The 13,906-nt window shown below is 38.3% G+C and overlaps 1 protein-coding gene across 2 annotated transcripts in view; it reads right to left on the bottom strand.

Moving 5' to 3' along the window:
* Positions 1-3,377: 3,377 nt before the first annotated feature.
* The window catches only part of LOC127445476 (neuroligin-2-like), a 271,778-nt gene continuing 261,249 nt past the window's right edge, over positions 3,378-13,906 (bottom strand). For both annotated transcript variants that reach the window (XM_051705597.1, XM_051705588.1), the window contains 3 exons: positions 10,566-10,725; positions 9,624-9,990; positions 3,378-7,678 (listed from right to left, as the gene is read on the bottom strand). In XM_051705597.1, coding sequence (XP_051561557.1) covers positions 6,850-7,678; positions 9,624-9,990; positions 10,566-10,725 — 1,356 coding nt within the window. In that variant the 3' untranslated portion in view covers positions 3,378-6,849. The remainder of the gene's footprint in view (positions 7,679-9,623; positions 9,991-10,565; positions 10,726-13,906) is intronic.

Here is a 13,906-nt window from a genome sequence, read left to right on the forward strand (position 1 = left end):
TTTCATTTTCCAGCAGGATTTGGCACCTGCCCACACTGCCAAAAGCACCAAAAGTTGGTTAAATGACCATGGTGTTGGTATGCTTGACTGGCCAGCAAACTCACCAGACCTGAACCCCATAGAGAATCTATGGGGTATTGCCAAGAGGAAAATGAGAAACAAGAGACCAAAAAATGCAGATGAGCTGAAGGCCACTGTCAAAAAAACCTGGGCTTCCATACCACCTCAGCAGTGCCACAAACTGATCACCTCCATGCCACGCCGAATTGAGGCAGTAATTAAAGCAAAAGGAGCCCCTACCAAGTATTGAGTACATATACAGTAAATGAACATACTTTCCAGAAGGCCAACAATTCACTAAAAATGTTTTTTTTATTGGTCTTATGATGTATTCTAATTTTTTGAGATAGTGAATTGGTGGGTTTTTGTTAAATGTGAGCCAAAATCATCACAATTAAAAGAACCAAAGACTTAAACTACTTCAGTCTGTGTGCATTGAATTTATTTAATACACGAGTTTCACAATTTGAGTTGAATTACTGAAATAAATGAACTTTTCCACGACATTCTAATTTATTGAGATACACCTGTAAGTAGAGTGAGTATGTTAACACTGAAAATGCAATGAAAAGAACTGTACTGCAAGTACCGGGTGATGTACTTTTTCAACCGACAAAACGGAGTGTAAAATATTCAACCTGGTCTCATAGAATGAACGGTCTTATTTAAAAAAAAATTGCAAACTGACTTTTACGTGCTGCATTCTGTTTCACTACAGTTTTCTGGTGAAATTAACACTGGAGACGTCCACAACCACTGTGCTTTTTATTCACTTTCACACAAATCATGAGTAAAACTGCTAATTATAACTTTTTATACCACGGGTCTGTAAAATACTTGATTCTGATTGGTTCACGGATGTTCTAAGGTGTGCAATTATTTTTCAAGTAAATGCATGGCTATGAAGTAGTTCCAGGTCTTGACCGCATAATGGGTCCATAACACTTCGCCAAATTATTTCAGTTATTTCAAAGATATACCACAATAAAATAACAAATTAAAAGTCATTGGTTGAAGTAAATCGGTTAAGAACGTAAAAACAGTGTCTAAAATATCCTACAGTTATTTCAATTTCAGATAAAAGAGCCCTCACACTCCCTCGTCTCCCCCGTGCTTACACACACACACGCCCCCCCCCCCCCACACACACACACATACACACATACACACATGTTGGTGCAGCTATCATTATGAGGACTCTCCATAGACATAATGATTTAATACTGTACGAACTATAGATTATATCCCCTAACCCTACCCCTAAACCTAACCCTCACAAAAAACTTTATGTATTTTTACATTTTCAATAAAACTTCGTTTAGTATGTTTTTAAAGCGATTTGAATTATGGGGACACTAGAAATGTCCTCATAAACCACATTTATAGCATAATACCCTTGTAATTACCAGTTTGTAACCTAAAAAAAAGTCCTCGTAAACCACTTAAACCTGCCCACACACACACACTCACACACACACAACCTTTTTACTCCTTTGCCGAAAAGCAGCGCATCCTCCGTTGCTAGTTCTAATGTGACATTTCGAATTAGCAATGAAGGCTCAGACTGTATTAAAGCAGGATGCTGAATCTGTGGCAAAAGAAAGTAGTTCCTCTCATAAGAACGTTTTAGGGACAAAAACCAGAAAATGTCTTGAGATAAAACCCTGAACGATGTCTTAAGGTGTGCTAACTGTGGTATAAGTGGAATAATTGACTCCGGTCCATTAAATTGTTTAAAATTAATGCACACCTGAGGTGTAACAGTTAATCCAATGGTCCGTCGTCAATTATTCCTTACATAAACACTTATTTTTCACTCTATTACTCACACCCTGCTATAAACACTTTTACGCTAATGCATCATTTGAAAAATTATACATTTTAAAACTTGTATTACAGACTCACCTACATTTACACACATATTCCAATGCAATTAGCTTCCATGGTAGCTCACCTGAAACAGTGTTGAGCATTGGCTTCAGAAAACCGTGGTTCAAGACCAGTCAAGCACGGGCTGATGCATGACATGAGAGTGCCATAGAAGTGACACAAGATGTCATGATTACTTCAGAAAATGTGCTTTTCATTTCTCATTTTGTTTTAGGAAACTATTGGTTAGGTTTAGGTGTTGGTTAAGGGTAAGGATGTCTGTTTTGTTCAACTCTAATTTTATTTAAGATCACTATTGGTTAGGTTTAGTTTAAAGTTTTAGGTTAGGAAGGTACGTTTTATTTATTAAAACCACCATCTAATATTCACTTTTAAAAAATAAATATTTTATCCCCTTTTTTCTCCCAATTTGGAATGCCCAATTCCCACTACTTAGTAGGTCCTCGTGATGGTGTGGTTACTCACCTCAATCTGGGTGGCGGAGGACAAGTCCCAGTTGCCTCCACTTCTAAGACCGTCAATCTGTGCATCTTATCATGTGGCTCGCTGTGCATGACACCGCGGAGACTCCCAGCATGTGGAAGCTCATGCTACTCTCCGTGATCCTTGCACAACTTACCATGTGCCCCATTGAGAGTGAGAACCCCTTATTGCAACCACGAGGAGGTTACCCCATGTGGCTCAACTCTCCCTAGCAACCGGGCCAATTTGATTGCTTAGGAGACCTGGCTGGAGTCACTCAGCATGCCCTGGATTTGAACTTGCGACTCCAGGGCTGGTAGTCAGCGTCAATACTCACTGAGCTACCCAGGCCCCCTCTAATAGTCACCTTTAAACCTTGTCTAATTATGACATAATTTCACTGGCTTTTGGCACCACCCGCTGGACATTTCACTGGGAAAATGCAGCCATACGTGTAATGTAGCGCGTCATTTCGTTTTGGCAAAAATTGTTGCCACGCCACAGACACAAAATGTTTATGAGATCAGGCCGGAAATGTTGGAAATTCATGCACTCAATGCTCATGGCTTGCCCTACATAGTGGAAGGGGCAAAGTTACCTGTATTATTTGAGAGTGTTGAATTGAGTTTTGCTAACGCGCTAAAGCTAGTGCATTTGAAACGTCAGTTCTGTCAGCTGAAAAACAACAAATGCTTCAGTGTAGAAAAAAAACAGTGTTCTATTTGAGACGATCCTACACTTTGAAAATTCATAGTGTATAGTGTGAGTGCATAGTGCGTAATTTGGGACACAGCATAACACTTGCAGTTTGTTGGTCAGAGAGGACATTTTTTATTTTTGGAAAATACATTTAAGGTAAGGCCATTTATTGCAGTTAATGTGTATGTGTATAACTTAAGGCGTTACTTATTAAATTAGTGATTTGGATGATTTGCAGCTCGATTAAAAGGAAACAGAGTCTGATGTCTGGCTATGAATTTCTTTAATGTTCCCCAGATCAGAGTCACAGCATACAGTGTGTAATAACTTCTAAATAAAGAGAAATATCACCTTATTAATATATTTTAGCTGTTCTTTTTGAAGATCATTTATTAACATTTATTCCTCATCTCAAGTGTGGCTTTTTGATTCTGAACATACTGTATATAGTTTAACAGGGCAACAGGTGTAAATTTGCTTTAGGGCACAATAATAAAAAAAAATTATTAGAGGAATAACATGTGCTTCACTTATTCAGGTATCTTTAAACCACCAGACATACTGACTGAGATCCTCATCCACTCTCTATCCCATCTTTATTATGCCAATATTTCCTTAATTCAATCACAATTGATGAACTGTTCTAGTTAAGTGTAAAATGTTACCATAAAGTAAAACTTAATTTCATGAAATCATCTAGTGCCATTTGGTAAGAATTTAATGCTACAATGAGTTCATATCAGCAGAGATACTTCTCATAACTACTATATTTTTCAATGTTTCCTTTGCCTAAATAAAATTTAGAGGTTATTGTCCATCTCCATATCAATGATTATTTTGGAACTTGCACATTATATGTGAAATGGCAGGTTAGTATCAGAAATTGCTAATCATACTTGTGTAGATACATGATTAGCTGTGATGATTCAAGTGACATTGAAATGCTACATGGTCTTCTTATGCTTAAATGCAAGAGCAATAAATCATCTTCATCCACAGATCCCAAAACTTAATGAAGCAGCAGAAAGAGAATTGAATCTCTTATGAATGAGATTTGTCAATTTTGCTGGTGGCTGAATTACAACTTGCACCTGTTGTCCTGGTCACAAATTATTTCATATTTCATTCGACCAGAAAAAAAGCAAAGGAAAAACTAAACAAACCATCCAACAAACAAGTAACTGAATATTTACAAATATTTTCAGTTGGTTTGTTTATACACTTAAAAATGTACAATTGACTTTAATGGATCCTTCTCTCACTGTACGCCCACTGAAGACCCATTGAATGGCTCATTATGGATGAAGAGTCTTTATTCTGTATGTACCACAACATAACACTCTAGTGGCTGAGTGTACAAAAACAAACAAGAAAAATAACAAAGAATCCTAAACTCATCCCTCATTAAACTGGTATTGATTATTAGAACTGAGGCTGTTTTTTTGTTTGCAGTTTAACACAGCTCCTCAGTTTGTTTAAAATGAGATCAGTTATACCTACAACCACATAAAGTCCACAGATAGTACGTATCCACAGGTCCAAACTATACTCTCAAACCTTAAAATGAATTTCTTGCAGTAGCTGTAGTTTGTACAGTCTTCCCCTTGTTTACTGTTGCTCCACTGGGCTTTTAGTCCATTACTGCATATTAAGTTCACTATGGCATACTAAAACTCCAGTATGCTCGCTCAGCAATGCAAATAGAGTTTCTTTATATTATATTATATTGTGCAGCATAATGGCATTAGTTCTTTCTCCATCATGATGGTCCTGTGTATGACAAAGAAATATTCCGGACATCTCAGACTCGGTACACTTAAAGCTAAACTGACAGTGAGACACACACATTTCTTGACACACTCTCACTGTCCCATTACACGTAGCAGTGACAGAAAAGTGAGACTAACAATGCCCCTCTCTTTGCTGTGCTTGTTTTAACTCATTAAGTCAGGTTTTCCGTGCAGACAGATGTGTGATATGTTCAAATGTGGGTAAACACATAAAAACTGATTGATATATGAGGTGCCTATAAGCTTCCAGCCTCCTACCATGGAGTTTCAGAACACCATACTAACAATGTTACATGTACAATGGCCTAAAGCTTGATTGGTTTTTCCTGTAGGAATGAGAGAAGGCCAGAGAAAGAGAGAAATAACAACAAAGCTGCTGGAGGAGTCATTCATTGACTGTTTCTCTACACATTTTTCAGTTGTTTCTATAGCTCTCTCTCTCTATGTCCCATACACTCATGTCCTGTTACCATTGCAAAAGACTGTTGAAATACAGCTTAATTCACACACTCACGTTAACAGATGGCTAAAGACATACTGTCTAGAAAAGACACTCGCCATGTGTGAACACACACACAAATATACAAAATGCTGCTTATTATACTAGGCCTCTGAATATCAAACAATGGTGTATAACAAAGAGCAAGGACAGAGAGACAGAGAGAGAGAGAGAGAGAGAGAGATGTAAGAAAATAATTTGTATTTGCTCTTTAAAAAATAAGCTGAATAAAAGCTGAATATATATTGAATAATTCACAGGTGAAGTAAGAAAAGCTACATGTGCATTTGCTATTTGTGGCATCTGACCATCACAGATAGCTCTGGTAGTTCACTAGTACACTATGCTGTATGTATAGTACATTATTACCGTGGTCAGTGGTTGAATAAAAGCACCTACATATGAATGTTGAAAAGCCTTTGAAGAAATATTGCCATGCTCACATTGTTGGGGAGACAGAATAACAAACTGCACTACAGAGTGGTCAGACTGAGGAAACGACAATGGGATGTGATCTTTGTAGCCATTTTACGCATGCAAACCAAAGGAAAATAAATATGCAAATGAGCGATATGTGCATTGGGGGTTACCTTCTCAGTGTCCTTCTTGTTGCTTTAAAAATATTTCATGCATTGATCCCACTGGGCAAAACATGTAAATATATATGTATTTTATCATTCTTTAATATATTTGTCTATATATCTATACATACAAAAATCTTCCTAAGAAACAACATATAGCCAAATCAAATCTGTGTGATAAAACAACATAAAAAGAGCAGAGAGAGAAAGAGCAGGTTGGCACTTTTGTCTTCTGTCAGACATTGTCATTTTCGCTCATTCTCTGTCTCTTGTTACAAGGTATGATTTACTACTTGACACAAGACTGCAGGTAAAAACAACATATCCAGGTTTTGTCTTCCTACAATCCATGTAAAACACAATCCAAGGTAACAGGGCACATTTAGACTCAGTGCTCACAGGAGAGAAAAATGATTGGGTAGTGACAGCACTGTAATGAAATAACAAAGAAAAGGATGAGAGAAAGTAGATAGAGAGATGATGTCTGCACTCTGCCACTGTAGTGAGAGAAGAAAAGTGGAAAAGTGTTATCATTTCTTCTCATGACATCAGATCATCTAATTTAATTATCAACCAGTCATTGCCCCATCTATTCAAGGACACTGTGGACAAACAAACAGCAAGCAAAAATCCTGTAAGAGACCGATGATTTGTCACTACCAGCCAAAGTTTTTGCTCACTGTAAGGTCTGTAAACAGAGCTCCTATAGTGTGTACTAACATTTAGCAATTCTCAGATTTTTGTCTGAGAACGGCAACAAGATCCTGTGTCTGTAATTCGAGTATTTTAAATTAAGAAGCTCAGAAGGTGGACACAGAGAGAAAACTGGATATGTATGAGAGCTAGTCCTCTCATCCTGGGGGTGGTACTATACACGGGTGGTGGAGTGCGGGTGGGGGAGTGTGTTGTTGTGCCCGGTGGTTGTGGGGAAGGTGTTGAAGGCATGCAGCGGTTGCATGCCAGTGATGGTACTAGGAATCATGGTGATGGTATTGGGGGTCATGAGCGGCACATCGTCAGGCGCCCGCCTCAGTGCCAATGTGTAGTCAGGTGGGCATGAGGGTCGTAAAATATCATGTGGTCGCAACGGCTCCATGTCATGGTGTGCGTCGTGCTCTGAGTGCTTCATTTGCAGGGACATGATCTCCTCCTCCTGGCTGTGTGCTAAGTCATTAGCGGGTACGCCTCGTTGCGGGGACAACCGGTGGCGTCGCATCTCATGCCGTTTATCACGTTTGTAGTAAAGTGCAGCGAAGGCCAAGATGTTAAGGAAAAGGAGTGATGCGCCAACTGCTACTGTCACACTTAGTTCAGTGGAGTAATCCCGGGTGGTGCTTGGGAAGGGCGAAAATCTTGGAGGCTCTGAGCCATCTGGCTCTGTTTCTGAAGGGAAGGTAGGGAAAGGGTGACGTGTTGTACGGGGTCCTGGGCCCTTCCAGTGTGGGGTACGTGTGGTTCCCGGAGGCAGCCGGGTTGTGGTGGAGCTCAGGATCTCGTGGAGGTTGTGGAGGTGAGGAACCAATTCCAGCCAGAAGGCAACCTTGTTTGCTCTGTAGTTATCACGGATGCGAGGCTTAAGGCCGATGTGCAGATACTGTTTGTCTTTAGAGTTGAACTTGGTCCAGATCACTTCTTCAAAGCGGTTGGGCTTGGTGTGGATAAACTTGGTGTCCTGAGGAACTGGCAAGTTAGGATCCCTACAGAAAAGAACCAAATACAAATCACAAATGAGGTCTCTTTGATATTAGTTGTTTCTCCTAGACAACAATGAGAGAAAATGGAGACCAAATTGAGACTTTTGTTTAAAGCCGCATGTACACTGTATGATTATCCTTCCTTTACGATTGTTTGTCAGACTGTACAATATGATCCTAGTGAGATCTTGTGAAAAAGCCATGTCAAACTTTGAGACATTGGGTCTATTCCAAAACTTAGTGAGCTGCCTTACTGTCTCCTGCCTACATACTGTGTCTTCTGTGGCAGCATCCTAACTGAAATGGAGCCTTATATGAGACTGATTTGGAACGCTCTACATAGGTGGCAACTCACTGTAAGTATGACAGAGGAACGATGCAATACTCTGAGCATGAATACACAAATCACACTCACATTTTGGGTAAAATAGTCTGTTTTCTATAGTATTAAACTATTTTTATTGATACTATTCAGTAGTGCATTGATTATAAATATATTTATAATAAAAATGTATTTTGCTTCGTCCTCCATCTTGGATTTATTTTTCCACCGAGCTCATCACAGTGCATTTTGGGATCGCCTACCTGGGGAAGGATACATACGATGCTACCTTAGAATTTGGACAAACTGAAATATCTTATGAGGCAGCATAATTAAGAAATCTACCTTTTGGAACAGCCGTCACGTAGGGAACATGCCTATGATGTCTTAAAATGCTGCCTCCGGAGGATGCTCACTAGGTTTAGGAGCAGACCCATTATATCAGAATGTATGAACCACATCATAGTCAAGACTTTAGTCCCAGTTGTCCCAATTGATAGCATTGACTTGGTGTTGTGTCTCATCTGGCCATCGTAGGAGCAGTCGCACTGCAACACTATGATGCAAAATTTCTGATACTGCCAGAACTTTGCCATGGACTAAGATTCATCAGCCATCAGTGAATGTGTCACACTAAGCAATCAAAGATTTTGCTTTACAGAAAGACAAATCTTTTACGATCCCAATTACGATGGCAAAATCGTGGCCAAAATCGTACAGCAATGTTTCTCAAACTTTTTCTGCCATGGCACAATTTTTACAGAAAAAAAAAATTAAATCCCACAGCACACCACAATCCCACATAACCATCGTCGACAGTTTTCCTTTTCAAGAACTCAGTGTTTTCTGTCTATCTTAGTAGCGTGTTTACTTGTAATGTTTGAAATCCGGCTATGCGAAAAATGCAAGTCACGTAGGTATGCTGTATAATGAGGTCACAGGTGGCAAGAGCGCTAATTGGGTAATGAAAAAACAAAATTATCTCTTCACATTTTGTAGCTCTTTACTCTTAACGCATGTCAACAGTTGTCTCATTTGAGTCTATTTTATGTCTCCTAACAAATCTTAGGAAACACATGAGCAGTGCTGTTTCTGACTATTTCAGCACCCTAGGCGAGATCGCAATAGTCGGATGAAGACCGTGCTTTGGTGTTACTGGCGCTCCCAAGACTGCCGGTGCAGGCGTGGAGGTTCGTGGTTCGTGGTGGTTTGCTCTTTCATAGCTCAGCAGTCTTGATAGATATCCACTTTGTCTAATGTGCAGGGCAGTTTCTAGGAATAGGCAAACAAGGCCGTCACCCCCCACCCAGCTGGTGGCATCCTAGGTGATGGCCTTGTTTGCCTATGCCTAGAAACTGCCCTGCACATTAGACAAAGTGGATATCTATCAAGACTGCTGAGCTATGAAAGAGCAACCTCTGAGCATTGAGTTTTCCTCTGGGAAGATATCTTAAGGGGACATATCTCGAAAGGATACTTTAATAAATTCCACAAAATAAATTGAAAGTTAACACATGACTTTATACATTGAAATCTAGTCTCTTTTTTTTTCCTTTTTCTTTTTTAAAAAAGCATCAGACTACAGAAAAGTAAAATTCAAACATTATTTTGTACACTCAGACTTACCCGGTTTTGGCAAAGTTGGTCCAGTAGGTCATGACCACAGCACTAAGCATGACATCATTCTTGGAAAAGTTGCAAGGGAAGAGGTCAGTTGCTCCGATCATGGGCACGCCAAACACATATGGAATCTCGTCCCCGTGTGCCGCATCTGCCCATTCAGGTCGTGTCTCTGTTTGGCAGTGGTGATAGAACGTGTAAAAGTAGACTGGAGACTGGTACTCCGCGTGGAGCTTGGCAGTAGCGACTGCTGGTGCTACCCACTGATGATCAGTGAATAATGCGAGGAGAGTCTTCCGCCGCATTTCACCATTGTCTCGGTCTGCCCAATCTGTGTACATGAACTTAATTGTCTCCCTCAGGATGTCTTTACCTAGATAAAGACACCGAGTAATTAGACTGAAGGAAAAGCAGACAAGGTAATGGGGTCAGAAGTGAGAGAGAGCAAATACTGCATTTGAGTGACAGAGCATTTGGCAATAAGTCAAATAAAATCCAGAAAATTGAGAGTATGCATGTGTGTGTATATATATACGTTTAAAAGTTTAGCAGGTTGGATCCCTAGGTTGTAAAGTACCAAAGTCTCCAAGGCTCATGTGGAACAGTACAAAAACAGCATTCAGGGCACAAATGATGCCTTTTATCGCCCTCTGGTGAAAAAGTTAATAATAGCACCTAATCAACAGACTGGTAAGGAGCTGGATGTGTAGAAACATAGCAGCATCACTCAGTATTGTTCCCAAATCACTTTCCTCTGCAAAATGAATAAAGGTATATAAACTAAACATATACTAGACTGTACTGTACCACATAATCAGGGTCTCTAATGGCATGTTTTCTTTTTTATTCTGTACATACAATTTTTCAACTTGACAAAGCATTTGAAATCTCTCACAGTTTCATATAATGTCTATATATCCGTGTTTGTTGGTTCAGATCAGCGCTCACCTTCAGGATATCCATAGAGGTTGTCCACAAAATTAGAGATGGTATAGTCAAATGCTGCAGCTGAAATCCCCTCTTCACTCTCAGTGCCCCCATCATCCACAAACTTCAGCCCCTCACCTTGATTTACACCGATAAGAAGGTCGTAGTTCAAGAACTCGCCCTAGTGTAGAAAGCATGGATGAATTCTTTAAAAAAAAAAAAGAAAAAACAACAACAACAACCAAAAAACCTGAAGCGTAGACTGTAGCAGACTGTAGCTAATTAAATAGTGGATTTAATCCTCTACAACATAATGGATGTTTTAATGTGCATGCATGAAACGTTCTGAGCTGTGACATACTGGATGTTTTTAAAACAATAAAACATTTTCTTCAGCGTGCTCTTTATTTGATATTTGTATGTAAAGAGTGAGAGAGTGCAATAATTGTTGCATTTCCTTACACAAATTAAATTATTTTGACATATTAGTATAGTATTGACTACTCACAACTTTTAATCATCGTGGATTTTATTATTTTAAAGAATATCAGAGTTACTGCTGAGTATTTTGAATGAATTAGTTTAGTAGGGAAGATTACTATGTATGTATTGTTATTTTTTATTCATTTGACTCTTTTTAGGGAACATACTGTATACATACCCATTCCTTCGTTAATTTGATGTAGGATTAAAATCTTAACTTCCTTTTGTAAACAAAATCAACTACACATATTTTTGTTTGCCCTTTATGATGTTCTGTCCAAAATGTAGGGATTAGAGGCTGAAAATGTCTATAATATATTCTTGCACAGATCTGTAAAAGCAGTCATAGGTGGCTAATAATTAATCTATGAATCAAATATAGGCTATTATAATACTTTATCTCTCTGTTCTATACATGACAGAGATTAGTCATGTTATACTAAAATATGTGGATTATGCACAATACAAATATTCTTATAAAATATGAGATTTACCTACTTGCGATGACAAGAATAAAAAGAAAAAAACGTTAATATGTATCCTGCAATGATGGAATACAATGCGGCACAAGTAATCTGAGCAGTCTCATGGAGATAAAATACACATCAATTCATCCATCCATCCATTTTCTATAGCTGATTTTCCTATGTAGGGTTGCAGTGAGTGCTGGAGCCTATCCCAGCTCTCTTGGGACAAAGGAAGGGAAACACTCTGGACAGGTGGCAAAACAATGCATGTATCCAGTATTTTTAATAAGCATCAAACTTTGAAGCTGCCAAAAAGATAATAACATTTGTCATATGGATGAATTCAAACATGAAATTTTATACAGACACAGATGTCTAGCAGCAGTAGTTAGTCTTGTGTTTAGCCACTAATCTAGCCTGTCGAACAAAGCTGTGAATAACCTAAATGCTATACTGATAACACTAATACAATTTGTGTAACAATTTTGTGTAATGCACAGTTGTGCGCATGCGCATTAAAAACTTCCATTACGCCACAGAAATCAAGCTACATTGAGGACAGTCTCCAGGGCAAGATCTCACTGGAATCATATCGTACAGTCTGACAAACAACTGAAAAGGAAGGAAAATCATACAGTGTACATGCGGCTTTAAACAAAAGTCTCAATTCGCTCTCTATTTTATCTCATTGCTGTCTAGGAGAAACAATTAATATCAAAGATATCTCATTTGTGATTTGTATTTGGTTCTTTTCTGTAGGGATCCCAAATTGCCAAGTAAGAATACTTACTGTAAGTAAGAATAGTTGTAGATGTAGACATTACTGTATATACGTTAATGCCATTCTGCATATTAATAGCATTATTTGTAGTACTGTCATTTGCATAAAGTATATCTTCAATAGTTAAGGTTTGATTAAGCTTTAACCCTCCTATGGTAGTCGGTCATTTCTGACCGATTTTATTATATTTTTTAATGTAATAAATATGTTTTCCTTTATCTGAGCAGTATAAGACTTGGTGACTTTTCCTCCAAGTGCCATCTTAAAAAAATAATTAAAAAAATAATAATAATTTGGCCTTGAGTCAATAAAAAAAAGTGACATCTTTGGTATTTTCTGTCAAAATTGACCGACCATTGAAAATAAATGGGAAAGACCAAAAAAAATTGTTTTTTATCTGTCAAATACAATCAATAAATCAGCCACAATGCAGAAAAAAAAAAAAAAAAAAAAAACCAGACAGAAATTACAGGGTGAGACTATAAAACATCCTCAGTGCAAAACATACACACCGACTCACACACAAACACACTTACACACACACACACACACACACACACACACACACACACACACACACACACACACACACACACACACACACAAGAATGAACTGGTGAGACTTTAACACAACAGTTGTTTTTTTTTTACATTTTTCAAATAAAACAAATAAATCAGCCACAATGCTAAACACACACACACACACACACACACACACACACACACACACACTCAGAAATGAAAGGTTTAGATGATAACACACTCACAATGCAGAAAACACACGCACGCACACGCGCACACACGTTTGCAAAATACATTTTTATTATAGAAATTTTGAAATTGCAATTGTTTTGAAAATGTTTACTCTGATTCTTCTGTTTAATACTCATTTTCAGAATTTTGCAGTTCATTTCTGTTTCTTGATGTTCATTTTCTTAAAATTATTATGCATTTACTTTGAGTCACCGATGTAGCTAGACACTTGCTGATAGGGCTGAAGCCCTGGATCTTTTGTTAATAGCCCAAATGTTTTTTTGTGATGAGAGAAAAAAGAGTAAGGCTTAATGTTAATTACATCAGGGTACAAAAGCAACAAGGCAGGCTTCGATTCTGGCTTCAAATGGAAATTAATTCTGATCAGCGAGCCCAACTTGCATTAATTGACAGTGCACACTTTGACTTTTACCTGCTGTTCATGCTCAAGTTCATCAGACAAATCGTTACAAATGCCTCGCGTGGGAGCTTTCTATTTTTTCTCACGGGGGTGCAGCTTTTCTGTATCAGAGGCACTGAGGTTTTTTTATGCAAGCCTTATTTCTAAATATAATCTATAAGCCTCATTTCTAATCTTCATTTTATTTTTAACAATCCACACACCAAGTAGATTTTAATGAATGCCCCAGTCATCTTGTTCAGTTATTCGAGGGAATAAAGAATGTTTATTGCAATGGAATTTCCTTAAACGCAACTCAAAATAGCAGAACAGTGAGCTATAAGCCTAAATTGGAACCCTCTCTTACCGTTTATCAAGCGTTGAAACTTTGCTTTGTTAAAAACAACCTGGAATCATGTTTAATAACAGTCATGAAACCCAACGCAGGTGTTTTGAGATGCGCTTATAAAAATGTAAG

This window comes from Myxocyprinus asiaticus, chromosome 1 (genome assembly GCF_019703515.2).
Source record: "Myxocyprinus asiaticus isolate MX2 ecotype Aquarium Trade chromosome 1, UBuf_Myxa_2, whole genome shotgun sequence".
NCBI classification, from domain to species: Eukaryota; Metazoa; Chordata; class Actinopteri; order Cypriniformes; family Catostomidae; genus Myxocyprinus; species Myxocyprinus asiaticus.